Genomic DNA, 15,564 nt, shown 5'->3' with positions numbered 1-15,564 from the left:
TGAGCCGCACTTTGCTTAGCCGTGAAGTGGGGAGACTGGCATTTATCTCTCTTCATAGACTAGTTGTAAGAATTAAATATTTGAACTACTATACACGGAGAGCGCTATTTTCTCTCATTCTGCAGGAATTCTGACATCCGGCTGCTGAAGGTGGCAAGAGGGATACGCAGGCGCACGAGCAGCTGGCAGCATCTTGTTCACCAAACACTGCCTGGGGAATTGTCTGCAAATCTGGGGCGAGGTGTCCGAGCCCAGCTCGGCCATGACCTCACTGACTCACTCGATTTTTCTGAGCCTCCACTTTCTCCCGCAGGGACTAGAAATGGGAGGATGATGACAGCACCACCACGTGACCAATGTCAAGCAGGAAAATATAACCATGACTGTCTGTCCCCCTTTCTTCCTCCCTCCTGGAGAGGATAGTGTCACCTCTCCAGCGGGACACTCAGGTCCCCTGTGACCTGGCCCCCGCCTTCTTCATAGCCTCATCGTTTGGCAATTCCTGACTTAACACATGACCCTCTGGAAACACATGCCTTTGACTTGTTCATTCATTCATTCATTCCACAGAATGGAATGATGGCATCTGACTCACAGGTGTCGTTGGGACCACAACGAGAGGCTGCACACCAAGCATTACATAAACTGTAAAGTGCTGTCCTGCATTCTATCCACCCCGTGGCCAAGAACATGGGCTATGGAGCGAGACAGAATGAGAGTGAGTCGTGCCCTAGTCCCTGACCAGCTAGGCAACCCTGGGCAGCCCCTTTAAGCTTCAGTTTCCTCATCTGTAAAGTGTGGGTGATAATGACACCCACTTCCGTGGCCTGAAGTGAGGGACTAAGTGAGCCGATGCTTGTGAAGTGCCTGGGTTGGTGGTGAGCTACAAAATCATCATCACCATTACACAGAGTCCTATTTCAAAACAGGGTGGACTGAAGAATGTCCAACTCTTCCGGTCAGACGCAGAAGCAAGCCTGTGATGATACAAGACTTCTTTCCCAGCTGTCAAGGAGACACGACGAGGTGACACATTTCCCTCCTGACCTTCATCTAGCTTGGTTAGAGTTCTCGTAACCACCCCCTCTGCCTGGGGAGCATATTGCCCTGGGCTGCAGGAGAATACTGAATTTCCTCCCCGCAAGATAAACTTGACTTTGACCTGGGGCCCATCCAGCAATGGGGGTAAAACGACCATAAGGGATTTGCTTTCCATACTGGTCTGAGTTGTAAATTCCTTCACCTAGATGCTTGCTCTCGCTCCCTCTTTTCTGTAGCGTGGATGGTATCATGAAATAAATGAAGAGGAACCCGTGAGCATTGGTCAGGAGACCTGGGTTCGAATCCTGCATCTGCCAGTTGTCTGCCGCGTGACCCCTCCTGGTTTCCTCTTCAGCCAGATCAGGATGAGAACAGCCCCCACCTCAGAGGGTGGATGTGAGGGTCACGTGGGTGGAACGCCTGACTCCAGTAGGCACGCGCTAGGTGCTCGGTCAACGTCAGAGACCAGGGACGGGGCCTGGCGATCACACACCAGGAAGACTCTGGCGCCCAGTAATGCCTCTAAGCCCGGCCTGAGCATTTTCTCACTTGCTTTCTTCTGTGTCGTTTAGAAGAGTTGTGACTTCCACCCTTGGATCCCAGGGACTTGGGGACCCAGGAGGCTCTTGCACGTGGGTCTGTTTGGGACACTCCAGACTCCCTGGCCCACCCTGCTCTCTCTCTGAGTGATGACCTGTTTGTGAGCCTCACACTAGGCACTTGCAAAAGTGAGCCAGCAGTAAGCAGACCATGGTCTTGTTCCTCAAGGCCAACCTGGTTAGAATCCTCCCAAAATTACAGCAGCAAAGGGGACTCATGTTTGTGGGATGCCACTAAAAACCGGGTGCCTTCCACATGTCACCTTGTTGAACTTAACCTGTGTAAGTACCCCGAAAGGCAGGAATCATTTCTTTCTCTTTATAAATGAAGCAGCTGAGGCACAGAGAAGTTAAACAACTTGCTTGAGGTCACACAGCCAAGATGTACTGATCTCTGACTTACGTGTTGAAAGTCTTTCTATCTGCTACTTGCTCTGAGGATAAATTCAAACTCCTTGCCACAGCTCACATGCTCCTGCCTGATCTGGCCCTGCCCATACTCCCGCCTTCCAGCTCCCTCCTCACGCCATCCTGTGCTTCTTTTGGATCTTTTGCACCACCAGGCTTTTCTACATGCAGCCCCTTTGCTTGGTATACACATCTTGCGCCTTCTTTATTTGGTTAATTTCCAGCCAGTCCTTAGCCTAAACGTCACTTCCTCTAGTAACCTCTCCCTCATTCCCCAGAAACACTCTGTTTCTCCCCTTTTGAGCCTTCCATAGACCTTCCCTGTGATTACGTGCTCAATGGCCTGTCTTCTACCTTGGACCACGCATTCCATAGAAGCAGACACTATGACTGTACTGCTCACCATTGAGTTCCTAGGGCCTGGCTCAGTGTCTGGCACATGGTGTGCACAGCACTCTATAAACACTGCTGAAAGGATGGACTGATGAATGGATGGGTGGGTGAGTGGATGGATGGATGGTTGGATGGATGGATGGATGGACAGATGATGGATGGATGGGTAGTTGGATGGATGGATAGTTGGATGAATGGATAGACAATGGATGGAGGGATGATAGATGGATGATGGGTGGATGGATAGTTGGATGGATGGATGGATGGTAGCTAAATGGATAATGAATAGATGGATGGGAAGATAGATGTTCAATGAAGTCATCTCACCTCTCTGAGCCTCAGTTTCCTCCTCTGAAAAATGGGACTCTCCTACCTACCCCTCTAAAGACATACACAGGCAAGAACCTGACCCAGCTCAGCCAAGCCCCATCCCCGTCTGCATCCTTCCCTGACTCTGGTCCTCACGGTATTTGCCGGACGCCAGCCACCCGGTGATGGCGATGGTGATGTGCAGCTGCCTGCCTTCGGATAGGGGCAGAAATGTGAACTCTTCAATGGCCCCGACACGCTTCTTCATCTTGTACCCTAAAGATCCAGACATAAAAGTGAGAATGGGGTGACTGGGGACCCTGGGGAATGTTTGGCAGAGTGGCTGTGTACTCGCACTCAGACAGTGAGCACCAACCCTATGCCCTCGATAAACATCTCGTTTTTAAACTCCGTAAAGGTCAGTGCCTTTACTGTCCCGATTACAGATGAAGGTAAGAGGCTCCTGAAGGCTGGATACCTCTGGAGTGGAGCAGACTCAGAGCCCGGGCTCACAGCCACTGCTCTGCCTGACTTAGCTGGCTCTCTATCTTTTTTCCTGCCCACGAACTTCAGGGGTAACACACTCTTCTCAGTAAAAGTGGTTTGAACTGACCAAGATCCACATGTCCCTTGGGAAGTGGACCAGGAATCTCTGGGTGTGGTTCGGGGGCTGTGGACCCACATGACTTGGAAAAACTTCCCCAGGTGATGCTGGTAAATGAGGGGCAGCCACACGTCCTCCTACACAAGAAAGCCCAGGTGTCTCCTAGGCGGCCTGGAAGCTTCCTGGACGCTGACAAGCAGGTCCCGTCTCAGGAAGTCTACACAAGGAGCAGTTTCTCAAAGTCAGCCCTCCCCCAGACCCATGCCAAGCTCCCAGCCCAGTTCTCTGTGGAGCCTGCTACAAGTTCTGGCAAGGAGAAAAGCCACATCCTCCTTCTCCGTCTCCTGGGGAGCCATTACTGGTGAGAATCTGGGTGTGTCTGTTAAGGAGCTGGGCCACCCGGGCCGGGCCCAAAACCCCTCATCGCCTGCCACTCCTTTTTTTTTTAACCTCTATTTTTTTTAAAAATGTATTTATTTTGGAAGGGGAATTAGGTTATTTATTTATTTATTTATTTAAATGGAGGTACTAAGGATTGAACCCAGGACCTTGTGCTTGCTAAGCCCGCGCTCTACCACTGAGCTATACCCTCCCCGCCCTTGCCTGCCGCCTCTGTTCCTTTGGAACCTTACCTGTCAGGCCGGCTCCAGCGGCACCGAACAGCGAGGTCATGACAGCTATGCCGGCCACTGAGCCCAGAGCTGCCGCCCCAGCACTGCCAATGATTGTCGCGGCTCCGGCAGCAACAAGAGGGGCAGCTAGACCCCCAGTCACACCTGCAAGGAAAGTGGCCCTGGTGGGTAAGGGTGGGAGGGGAGTGAGGACGCCCGCTGGGTTCTTCCTCCATCAGCTGCCCACTGCCTCTCATGGGGGCTCCTGACAATACTAGAGAACACACTCTGGGCGTGCTGGAGGCCCCTCCCGGCTCACCCCCTGCTCTCCCCACTCTTGCTCCCAGCCTGGCGTCACCCCTCACCCTGCACGATGCCCTGGCCACGTGCCACCATCTCATCTCAAGGTGGCCTTACCGATCACTGTCCCGCCTCCAACCGTTGCCAGACCTATCAGGAGATAACGCTTCCACTTTCTCCGGTTCTCTTTCTTCTTCCGGGATGCCTCGGCCGTTCTGGGGGAGAAGAGGTTGGTCTCTAGGGCTGGCTGGGCCTGGGATCCCCTGACACGCCCCCCCCACCTCTCCAGCCCCCAAACTAGAACCAGTGCTGGGTACTCTGATGTACAGAGCAAGGTACCAAGGTTACCCTGGGCCCATCGACGGTTTCAAAAAGCTGAAAACATTCTAAAACCCAGCTGGGGAATCCCAGTAGGTGGGATGTCCTACTTACCCAACGGATCCATCCTAACAGGGTTGCAATTTGAATAATGAAAAGACAAAAAAATAATAATAATAGCAAAAGAAGCAAGAAATTATCTTTAAACAGATGGACCCAGAACAAGTACCAGACAGAGACTCCATCACCTCCCTCCTCCCTTCCCCTTCCCCCACTCCTCCATCTGAGCCCACCTCCCTCTGGGATGTTTGGACATCAATTTCCTGCAGAATAATCCTTCCAAAGACGGATTAGAGAAATGTCTGTACTGGAGGTGACAGTCTTGGGGCAATAGCCAGAATTGTTCAGACTTGAAATTTAAAAGTGATAAAATGTAGTACAAGGGAAGCATTTAGAGTGAACTGGGGTCAGGTGAGTCCTGAAAATGGCCCAAGAGCATCACTGAGCCCAAGTTTCCTATCTGACATTCAACCCTTGGTACTTTGGAGGCAATAAGGAGCAGGACGAGAGACTGAGGGTGGGATGGTGCGCACGTTACCAGCGTGAACTCCGAACCGAAGCTGGAGTTTGGACCACAACTCAATGTGCAGAACGATGGCAGGGGACTATGGAATAGTTAATATTTATTGAGGACTTCCAACATGCCTGCCACTGTGCTTTGCACTTCGCATGGTTTATCTACTCCTAGAAGCAGTTTCATTATTGTCCGCACATCACACATAAGGTCAGAGATGACAGTACCCGCCTCTTGAGCAGCTGTGGGGCTCAGCAAAGAGCATGAGAGTTGGCACTGCATGTGAGGACCACAATAGTGGCTGTTACCATGACACTCCATCTCCCTGAAACTCACTTTCCCCTTCTGTACAGTGGGGATAATCACATCTCCCTCACAAGGCTGTTGGTTTGTAAAGATTAAATTCATTCCTTCTCTATCCATTCAATCAACAAACTTCTATGGAGAGTGGGCTGGCCCTTCTGGGTGCTATGTGTCCCATCTCTCTCCTCCTGAACCAGATGTGACAGCAAGAGACAGTTCATCCTCCCGTGGTCGAAAAGCAGTGGGATCTGAGTTGGGTATTTGCAAACCTGCTATGCTTTTTGGTGGTCTGCCAGCTCACATCAACCAACTTTCCCCTAAGCACCTCCTGGGCGCACAGCACAGCACCTCTCAGTCGCTTCACTATGGAGAAGCAGAAACCAATTCATGATAGCAGGGGCTGGTCTGCCATGATTGAAATTCACGCCACCAGACGTGTGAGATGAGGCCGAACCATGTCCATCTAGGGAAGTAGAAGGCAGGATGGTGGTGGAGGGCATGGTTCTGATGCCAGGATTCAAACCCTGTAAGCCAGGCTTGAATCCCACCTCTGCTGTGGTGGTGTATCACTGCTCACCAGATGTTCAGTTAGCCCTCCAGGGCTGGGCCTCCCTATGGAAAGATTATACATCTCTGCCCTGTTGAACTGAATGGTTCCATGACCCGCATTAGCCAATGAAATACAGGTGGAAGGGATATGTGTCACTTCTGGCAAAATCTTTAAGAGTCAGTGCAGGAGCCTGATAGGTCTCCTTTTGCTCTGCCCTGAGACCAGCAACACTCCAGATAGTGGTCACTCTGTCAACCTGGGACCCAGAACCAAGACTGTGGACTAAAGCCACAGCCAATCTGCAAGAAATGCACTTTTGTTGCTGTAAGCCATTGAGACGTGGACATCATTTGTTACTGCAGCAAAACCTCGCCTATCCTGATGGACAGAGACTCTTACTAACCTTGTGACTATGCACAAATTATTTGTCCCGCCTGACTTTCCTCATCCATGAAGAAGGAATGAAAAATAGCATTGAATTCCCAGAGGTATTAGGAGGGCGAAATGAGACAGTCCGCATACAGTGACTGGCATGTTGCAATCATTCAATATGTTTGTTCTTATTATCACTCCTTCCACGATTATGATAATTTCCTCTTAGACACAGGCTGGAGATATACTTTGGCCCTTAACAGCTAGCACCATTCAGGGCAAATAGGAAAGCTGGAAGTTAGCTGTTTTCAGCCGAGTTCAAGGCCTGGGGAAAAATTCCAGCTACTGGGGGCGGCAAGAGGAATGCTCAGGGGCATGAGCAGCTGACTCTGTGAACCGGCAGCATCTCGTTCAGCAAACACTGCCCAGGAAATCGTTTGCAAATCTGGGGCGAGGTGTCTGAGCCCAGCTCTGCCATGACCTCACTGGCTCACCTGATTTTTCTGAGCCTCAACTTTCTCCTGTGGGGACTGGAAATGGGAGGATGATGACAGTACCACGTGACCAATGTCCAGCAGGAGAGTATAACCATGACTGTCTGACCCCTCGCTCCCTCCCTCCGAGCCCTCCCACTGCCTTGAGGATGGCATGACCCTCAGGCCCCCTGTGACCTGACTACACCTCAGTACCTGTGTTCTTGCTGGCCCTTGGGTGCCAAGGACCTTCTTACCTTCTTACCTTCCTTTGTCTGGCTAAACAGTACTTATCTTTCAAGAGTCACCTCCCCCAGGAAGCCTGCCTGAGCCCCAAGGTTGCCTAAATGCCCTGACTCTGGGCCCTTCTAAACTTCTGGACAGTATTAGCCTGGAATTCTAGACTATTGATTTTTCAGAGAGTGAGCTTTCGATCGGCTGCGTCAGAATATCCAGGAGGTAGCTGTTAACAGCACCACTTCCTGGCCAGAAGCTCTGGGCATGAGGATGAGCAAACCACCTGTAACAAGCTCTCCAGGGATCTACATCTCAAGTCTGAGAATTGCAGGGCTCAACCTTCAGAGCATGGATCAAACGTTTCCTGCTCTCCACCCTCAGCAGCTTGTCCCGGGACTGGCACCTGGAGGGGGCTCAGAAACTGTTTCTTGAATGGAATCTACTCATTCCAGCAAGGACTGGACGTGAGCATCTTGCCGCAGGGATCTGTTCTCCCACTCACTGTCCGTTTCTATGAAAACCAGAGGTCACGGAATAAGACGTTTTGGTTAAATAAAATATTCAGCCAGAGTACAGGCCAATCACCATCAAGAATGAAACTTCTGGGATAACGGAACAAGTCTAGGCTGTTATAAAAATGTCACGATCTGTTATTAAGAACATAGTCAAATTCCTGAGTTGGTGACCTTGACACTCAGCCCCGTCTGCTTCTAGATTGTTCCTGCAGCGCACCTGCACATCAGTGATAGACTGTCTTCACTTTTAGCTGAGTTTATGGAGGGGGAAACTCACAGCCTAAAGGAATAAAGTAACTGAAAAGTAAATGTAGTTCTTGAAGCTGTTTTATTTAAATGTATGAATGTTAGTATATCAGATTAATTTTACAAAGACTAGATGGGTGATAGACCCCAATCTGCAGTATTCTGCTCTGTATTATTATTTAAATGTTTATAAACACTTGCTGAAAGCTAAGGCACTCTCTCAACACACACCTGAACTGTCAACCGATTTCCTTGTTTATTTAAGTACTTGAACGCTCTTAATAATACATAAAATGAATAGCTTTCTCATTAATCATTAATTATCACGACATTTCACCCCTGCAATAAACTTCAGTTGTCTGGTTGAATTTCAACATCTAAAGCACAAGCGGAGACGCTGGCTCTGAGTCACCACATCCACAATGCTTCCTATATTTGGAAGCGAGAATTCAGAGCTCGACACTAAACCCAAACGAAGCCCTCCTCCTGTTACTGACTTTGCCTGCTGGTGAGGCACCACGGCAATCTGTGTCATCACAGAGCCGCTGGCCACACTTGTGACCTGGGATCCCAGAAGTGACCTGGAGCTGGCGTTCCACGTCAACCTTCCGAAGACAGGCTGAAGCCAAAATGCAGCGCTGGGCCGAACCACTGGCTGACGTCACAGATACCTTGTCGAGAGCAAAGATACCACATTGCCCATCTCGTGGTCCCACAGAGAAATTGCACTCACCGCCACCTTATCTCCCATGACAGGGTGTCTCTTACCCTTCCTGTCCTCGCCACCACCCTCTTCTTTTGTTAAAATCACCTACTCCAGTCAATAGAGAGGGAACACTTACCACTGGGGAGTCTAGAGATACAGCCCTCATAAAAGCTCAGAAAGCCCCATAAAAAGATTATCTTTACTGCTTCCTTCAGAATTCAGGACGGAAGCCGGGCTTGTCAACTGCACTTTAAGGGACCTGGTAAGTGACTTGCAGACTGGATGAGAAGGTTCAATCAGATGGTGCCACTGACCAGCTGGGTGACCTTGGGCCACTTATGTCACCCCACTGACGTCCTGTTTCTTCCTCTGCAAAAGCCTCAGGGGATTGAAATGAGCACCAAATGGGAAGACATCTTGTGCCTAGATGCAGATCTAGAAAATACTCTAATAAAGGTTAGATGTCAACCATGTTATTACGGTGGGCTCAGTGTCAACCTCCAGCACGGCATTAGCTAACGTTTACTGTGTGCCAGGCGCTCTTCAAGCTTCAGGTATGTGTTACTTAATTTAATCCTCTTGACAGCCCTATGCTGAGAGATCAGTACCACTACCTCTCTGTTAGGGATGAAGAATCCGAGGCACAGAGAAGTGAAGTCACCAGACAAGCAGGGGAAGCCTGGATCGCCTCAAGGCTCAGATGGGGACCCCAGAACAGAAAGGTGGGGCAGCTCCCCCTGAACCCTGGCTGCAAAGGATCACCCTGGGGTGCCAAGTGATCAGCTCATCTTGCAGAAACACAAAACCTTAGAGTGAAAAGAAACGTACATATAATTCGATCCTCTACCTGTACGGGTGAAAAAACAAACAAACAAACTGGTGCAGGTGCCCAGAGACAGAAAGCAATGCACCCAGGACCACACAGGGACTTAGCAGCAGAATCAAACCAGAACCAGGCTGCTTGGCTGACCAGTTACTGTGTTTCTCTGGGTCTCAGATCCTTCCAGAGACCACAGATAGAACCCGAAAGGTCTCCAAAGTCCCTAAAATTGAGTCAAAAAAATGACTCATGTGGAGTATTTTTCCAAGGAAAGGGCCCACACGCAGTAGTAACAGCAGTGATAAGAGTCCTATAGCAAATACTGATAGTGAAGAAGGTGCTATCATACCCATTTGCAGGTGAGGAAACTGAGGCCCAGGGACGTTCAATAACTTGCCCAAGATCACACAGCCAGTAAGTGGCAGAGCTGGGCTGTTTTACGAATTCCCTGATCTGGCATTACTGGTATTATCAGAACAAATCTTCTGGGTAATATGTTTCTTTCTGACAATAGATTTCCAAGCAATACCTAAGTGTCTCCTTTGTTTCAAGGCATACTTGAAATAGTACAAATGTCCAATAAACCCAAAGGTTCTGGATAGCCCTTGTGATTACAGTGATTGGCCTGGATCCAGGTGTTTCTTTATTGACACAGCTCTGGGAGTCAAAACAAGTCTATTTTCAGGTTATTTCAACAGACCAAGTTTCCTTCTTTTTCAAGGAAACAACCCCCTCCCTTTGTCCTACAAACCCTGGTGGGAGGGCGGCTCCCGTTCTGAACTTGAATTGAGCTTCAGAGCTCAGTTTCCAGCTGGGCTGAACTGGCACAGCCTGGCTGCTCCGAGAAAGCCACCATGGCCGGACAAAAGCCACGACTGGGACATGTGACTGGTGCAAGGAGCCCGCAATTAGGCTGCAACTGGGATTGATCTATCACTGGGGGATTAGGTCCTGTGTAAGGCGTCCTGCAAAGAGCTGAGCTCTGGCCAAGTTACCAGGGTAATTGCCCTCTACACACATCTGACCATATACACAGGTCCCTCTACACACACCTGGCCACACACAGATAGCAAAGCCGCTACGGGGGCCCGCGGGGGGAGGGAAGGACTCACACATACCGAGCACTTGATAGCATAACTACTTGTTTTCCACCACGACCCTAGCAGGGTGCTATTCTCATTCCCATTTTACAGATGAGAATATTGTGGCTTAGAGAAGAGGGGGCACCACCTGCCCAAGGTCAAAAAGTGAATGGGCGTCAGAGGTGGGATTTGAACCCAGGCCACTCCAGCCCATGGACAAGTTGTCTCAGAGCTGAAATGGAGTGGGGTGTTGGGGTCACAGATTGTCAAAGTTACAGACTCACGGCCCTTAGCAGTCACCCATTCAGTCCCCTTTCCCTACAAATGAGGATGGAGCCCAGAGAGGGGAAGTGACTTGCTAAGGACACATAGCAAGTCAGGGGTACACTAGAACTCTCTGTCCAGTGCTCCTTCCACCTCCATGCAGCATCTCTTAATGCGGGGAGGGAGGAGACATCTGAAAAGCGCACTCAAGTGGAAGTCCTCGATTCCAGACAGGCAGGGCCGGGGTCACAGGGCTCCCTTACTCAGATTCCTCCTCTTTGCTTTCCTTCAGGCTCTCAAGGAATGTCTCTTCCAGGAGATCCAGCTCCTCCAAGGGCACTCGGAGGAGGGAGGTCACGTGGCAAACGAGGACTCGTGCCCGCGCATCATAGCGTCCTCGAAAGACAGAAACAGCCGGGAATCAGTTCAGCTTCTGAGCACAGAGATGTTAACAGCAGAGCAACTGATGAAACCCAAACCCTAGAAATGTCCTAAATGCACAGCCCCGCAAGAACCAGTCGGCTGAACAATTGGGTGGAACACGGCGCAACTATTAAAAATATGAATCGGAAGCAAGGCGGCGTTTTTCACCAGCTGAATTAGCAAAGATCAATTTTTCACATCCCGAAGCTGTTAAGGAGGTAATGTCACAACTAGACTGGAATCCAACTCTACTGTGAACTAGAAGGTCCCTGGCCGACTCCATGACCTCACCTTCTAGAATGTTCCTACTAGGGAGACTTTGCACCAGCTGTTCCCACCACCCGGAAGGCTCATTCCAGCTCTTCTGGTGGGGCTCCTCCTCCTCATTCAAGTCTCTGCTCAGATGCTTCCTGCCCAGAGAGGCCTTCCTGACCCCCCGCCCCCATTACTCTGTCCCTTTGCCCTGCATCTTATTCTTCACAGATCTCGCCTGCTCTGATACCATATTTGTTTACTTTTGTTTGGTTGTCTCTCCCCCACTGAGGTACAAACTCTCTGAGGGTAGCCTTCTTCACCGCTCTATCTCCAGTCCTTAGAAGACTGCCCTGTGCAAATAATGTTATATTTGGGTAAATGTTCAACTAATGACCTGACAGACCTGGGCACGGATTCTATTTGTGCGTCTAACCTTGGGCAAAGCTCATCTCGCTCAGGTGGAAGTGGGCATAGTTAAGAGTCACCTCTCAAAGTTTCGAGGAGAGGACTCCGGGCCCACGGCGGGCCCTTAGTAAGTGTTGCAGAATTGGACTCCTCTGCTGGGCGTCTACCATGCTATGCAATAATTTTATACTAAAGTGGTAGTGACTACCACTACTTCAACATCTGCAAAATAAGCCAGTTCCTTCCATGAACGGGGGTCCCCAGAGCCCACTTGCCTTCAGCTGCCTCTCTAGGTGAGGTGCTGTCCATGTGCCGGGGGGGCGGGTAACCACATGCCATGTCTGCTGGTTATTGATCAGTTAAAGCTCCATGAACAAAGGAGCTCCCTGCTCCCTCGTGGAATCACAGACTGTTATACCCAGGTCATAATCGAGCTGGGGAAATTAAGCAAGCATTGGTCAGGGTGATTAATTGGTGACAATTAATCAGCCACTAATTCATACTCCATTGGTCAAGGCTGCGGTGATTCAGTTTCTGGAATACAGACTGCCAGGTGCCCAGATGATTAACCTCCCAAGATAGTCTCGGGCATGGGACTCTGGAACATCAGCCTCGTGTAAGGCTCATTTCAAGGACCTTGACAGCCAGGCTGCTGGACTTGGAGCTGAGGTTCCATTTAACACAGGTGGCGGATAGTGGGGGAGGGGCAGGAGTCTTGGGCTACGGAGGACAACTTGCCATGCAGCCAACTCACTCCTTGTCGCAATACAAGTCAGCCTCATGATTTGAGGAGCTCTGGGTGCACTCGTGCCTGGAGGCAGTGCTGTGATCAAGATAGTTCCTCCTCCTACTGCCTCTGCAGCATCCATGGTGCTCCTGCCAAGAGCAGGGTGTCACTCGAGAAGCTGGCATTCACGATTGCTAATCCTCCCAACGGTCCAGGGAAGCTGGTATTATGATGAAGCTGGTATTACAATGTCTCATTTTGCACAAGAGAAAAGAACGGGTGTAGAGATGCTAAGAAACTTTCTAGATTGCACAGCTGAGAGAGTGGTGGGGTTTGGATTAAAATCCAGCATGCCGAAGTTTCTGTTCATTTCACTGTGGCTGTCTTTTCTTTAAATTTAAATTTGAATTTTATTATTTTAAATGGAGGTACTGGGGATCGAACCTAGGACCTCGTGCATGCTAAGAACACACTTTACCACTGAGCTATACTCACCCACCCTGTGGCTGTCTTTTAAAGGCAAATCTATTCGAGGAGGTTTGAGGGTTTCAGGTCAATCCCACGTGGTGAGCTGTGAACCCGCTCTTCTGTGTGCATGGGATATGTGGGCTGCACACACAATTCCAGGCACAGCCCTGGGTCACTGGCCACAGATGCACGTAAAAGAGACCCATCACCCAGGCAGCCTGTTCTTTGGAAAATCTTGTTGAGGGAGGCGGACTCAGGGACCCTGGCTCTGCCCCAGGGAGGCAGGATTACGCCGGCCTCCCACAACTGCTGGGCAGCCCCAGCTCTTACCCCAGACACCCTTGGAGCCCGACTGGTCCCTCTGGCCTAGGAAGAGCAAGGGACGGGTCACCAGAGTCACCCAGTGTGTTCATGATAGACCCAGAGGCAGAACCCAGTTTCCTTCTCCCACCAGCATCTTAATAGAGAAGCTGCTACACTTTGCACGTCACCATCCAACACTGTCCTGTGCACTGAAGGATGAACAGCACCCCTGGAGCTTGGTACTAAATGCCAGTCGCACCCTGGACATTGTGAAAACCACCAGCACCCTCCCCACATTTCCAAATGCACCCCTCCAGGGGGCAGTACAACCTCCTTTGGGAGGCATTGAATCATCCCCCGTTCTCAGCATGGCTCTGAGTACGGGAACCAAGCCGGGATGGCCAGCTTGGGGTTGACCTTGCACCTCCTCGGAGAGCAGCTCAACCCCAGAACTTGGGGAAGAGGTCACGGCCAGCCCCTCCCCTTTGCAGGCTGCCCTCAAGACCAAAGGAAAGGAACTCAGAGGCAGAAACTTCAGCCTTTGTTGCCATCCAGGCTGGGGTTCGCGTTTTAATCTGAATACCTGCAAGCTGAATGGCTTCGGGCAAGTTTCTTGAGCTTTCTGAGCCTGTTTCCTTATCTGTGAAATGAGGGCAAGAGTATCTTTTGAATCTAGCTTTTTGCTGAGATGCAGTGAGGAGCTACATGTGATGAGCCTGGCCAGCAGCCAGGATGCAGTGAGTGTTCAATAAAGCGGGCAAACCGTACTCTTTTTATTTAAATGTCACATTTCCTCAGTCCTTAGATGCTAAGAAGCCAGGGCTGCTGGGGCGAGGTGCCTGCTGCTGTGTCTAGAGGGGGACCCTTCGTCCTGCCTCTCCCGAGGGTCCAAGGACACTTTCAGGCCATATTCAGACAACTACTTACCCAGCCCACAGCACTGCCATCCGGCAACTGACCAACTTTTCTAATTAGTACATTTTATGTAACATTTAGAATATTTATTCCCATTTTCACCCTCAGTGAATTTTTTTTTTTTTCATATGAAGAAGCCATACCTTACTCCAATCTCGTGCACCCCTCGGCCCCCTGCTGGGCACAAGGCTGAATCTTCCAGGTCTGCCCAGGGTCTTTACCTTGTGAGGCAGAGCACGGCTGGAGGGACGGGACTTTTAGGATGCACCCCGTCTCAGGGCAGAAGTTGAACTTAAGATTGTTTCACACAACATTGTAAAATGATTATAAATGCATAAAAAATGTTAAAAAAAAGATTGTTTCAGGGGTGACTCCTGCCTTTTTTCTCCATGGTTTATTTGGGGGGGAGCAGTTAAGGGCATTAAGGGGGCAACAAGTTAAGGCCAGTGGTCATGGGAGCTGAGGGGGCCCTTCTGAGGTCCCCCTCCAGTGCCACCTTCTCGGACGCTGCAGGATGCGTTCCTCCGGCTCCTCCTCGTTTTGGCCTCATTAAACCCCCTTAGTCAGCTGTAAGGATGAGAGGTTTATCAACTTATCTCCAAGAGGGAAGCAGAACAGCACTTAAGGGTGGACTCTGGAAACACACTGCCTGGGTTCGAATCCTGCCCCTCACTCTCCAGCTGTGTGACCTTGGACGGGTTATTTCACCCTCTGTGCCTCTTTTGTAAACTGGGAGACAGTATTAGCATCTATCTCCTGGATGCTGCGGGGTTGTTGAGGGGTTTAAACAAATTACAAAGCACTTTGCTCAGGGCCTGCACACAGTAGGCACTCAGGGAGTACTGGCCCTGATTGGAACTACTCCCAGAGCCTAGCAGAGGGCCTAGTACAAGCAGCGGGTGCTCAGTTCTCATTTGCTGAATGAAGGAACCAGCCACTTTCAATACTAATTGCAAGCTTTACAAATCTTGAGGATCCTGACGGAGAACCTTGCAACCAAGAGACAGTGTTTGCATTGCACCACGACCAAAGACCAACATCTCAAACCTTTCTGATTCATCGGGGAGGTAGGGTTTGCAGTTCAGTAATAAAGACCAGGTCAGAAAGTAGACTCAAGTTTGCAGTAAAGATTGCTGTGTCTCCTGCGGCGTGTCCCTCCTCGGGTCTCATGGCCTGGGGTTGATGCTATCTCTGGATTCAGAGTTCAGAGGGCAAAAGCCATGATTCAGTGTAAGTCTCTTCCGCCCTGATGCAGAGTTCATTCACCATGAGACTCGCTGCCTTAAATGGAATTTTGAAACTTACACTTAAATGTAAACCTCAGGTTACTTACTGTACCTCCT

The 15,564-nt window shown here is 50.2% G+C and overlaps 1 protein-coding gene across 8 annotated transcripts in view; it reads right to left on the bottom strand.

Moving 5' to 3' along the window:
- The window catches only part of TMCO4 (transmembrane and coiled-coil domains 4), a 77,838-nt gene that overhangs the window by 38,405 nt on the left and 23,869 nt on the right, over positions 1-15,564 (bottom strand). For all 8 annotated transcript variants that reach the window (XR_012511426.1, XM_074377278.1, XM_074377279.1 and 5 more), the window contains exons 7-10: positions 10,989-11,121; positions 4,383-4,480; positions 3,987-4,130; positions 2,907-3,026 (exon numbers count right to left, since the gene is read on the bottom strand). Coding sequence is in view for 7 of the 8 variants with exons in the window: in XM_074377278.1 (XP_074233379.1) it covers positions 2,907-3,026; positions 3,987-4,130; positions 4,383-4,480; positions 10,989-11,121 (495 nt within the window). In the remaining variant the exon portion in view is untranslated. The remainder of the gene's footprint in view (positions 1-2,906; positions 3,027-3,986; positions 4,131-4,382; positions 4,481-10,988; positions 11,122-15,564) is intronic.

Source organism: Camelus bactrianus, chromosome 13, assembly GCF_048773025.1.
Source record: "Camelus bactrianus isolate YW-2024 breed Bactrian camel chromosome 13, ASM4877302v1, whole genome shotgun sequence".
Taxonomy (NCBI): domain Eukaryota; kingdom Metazoa; phylum Chordata; class Mammalia; order Artiodactyla; family Camelidae; genus Camelus; species Camelus bactrianus.
The sequence above is the reverse complement of the archived record's forward strand: the minus strand, read 5'-3'. Positions and strand labels throughout refer to the sequence as shown.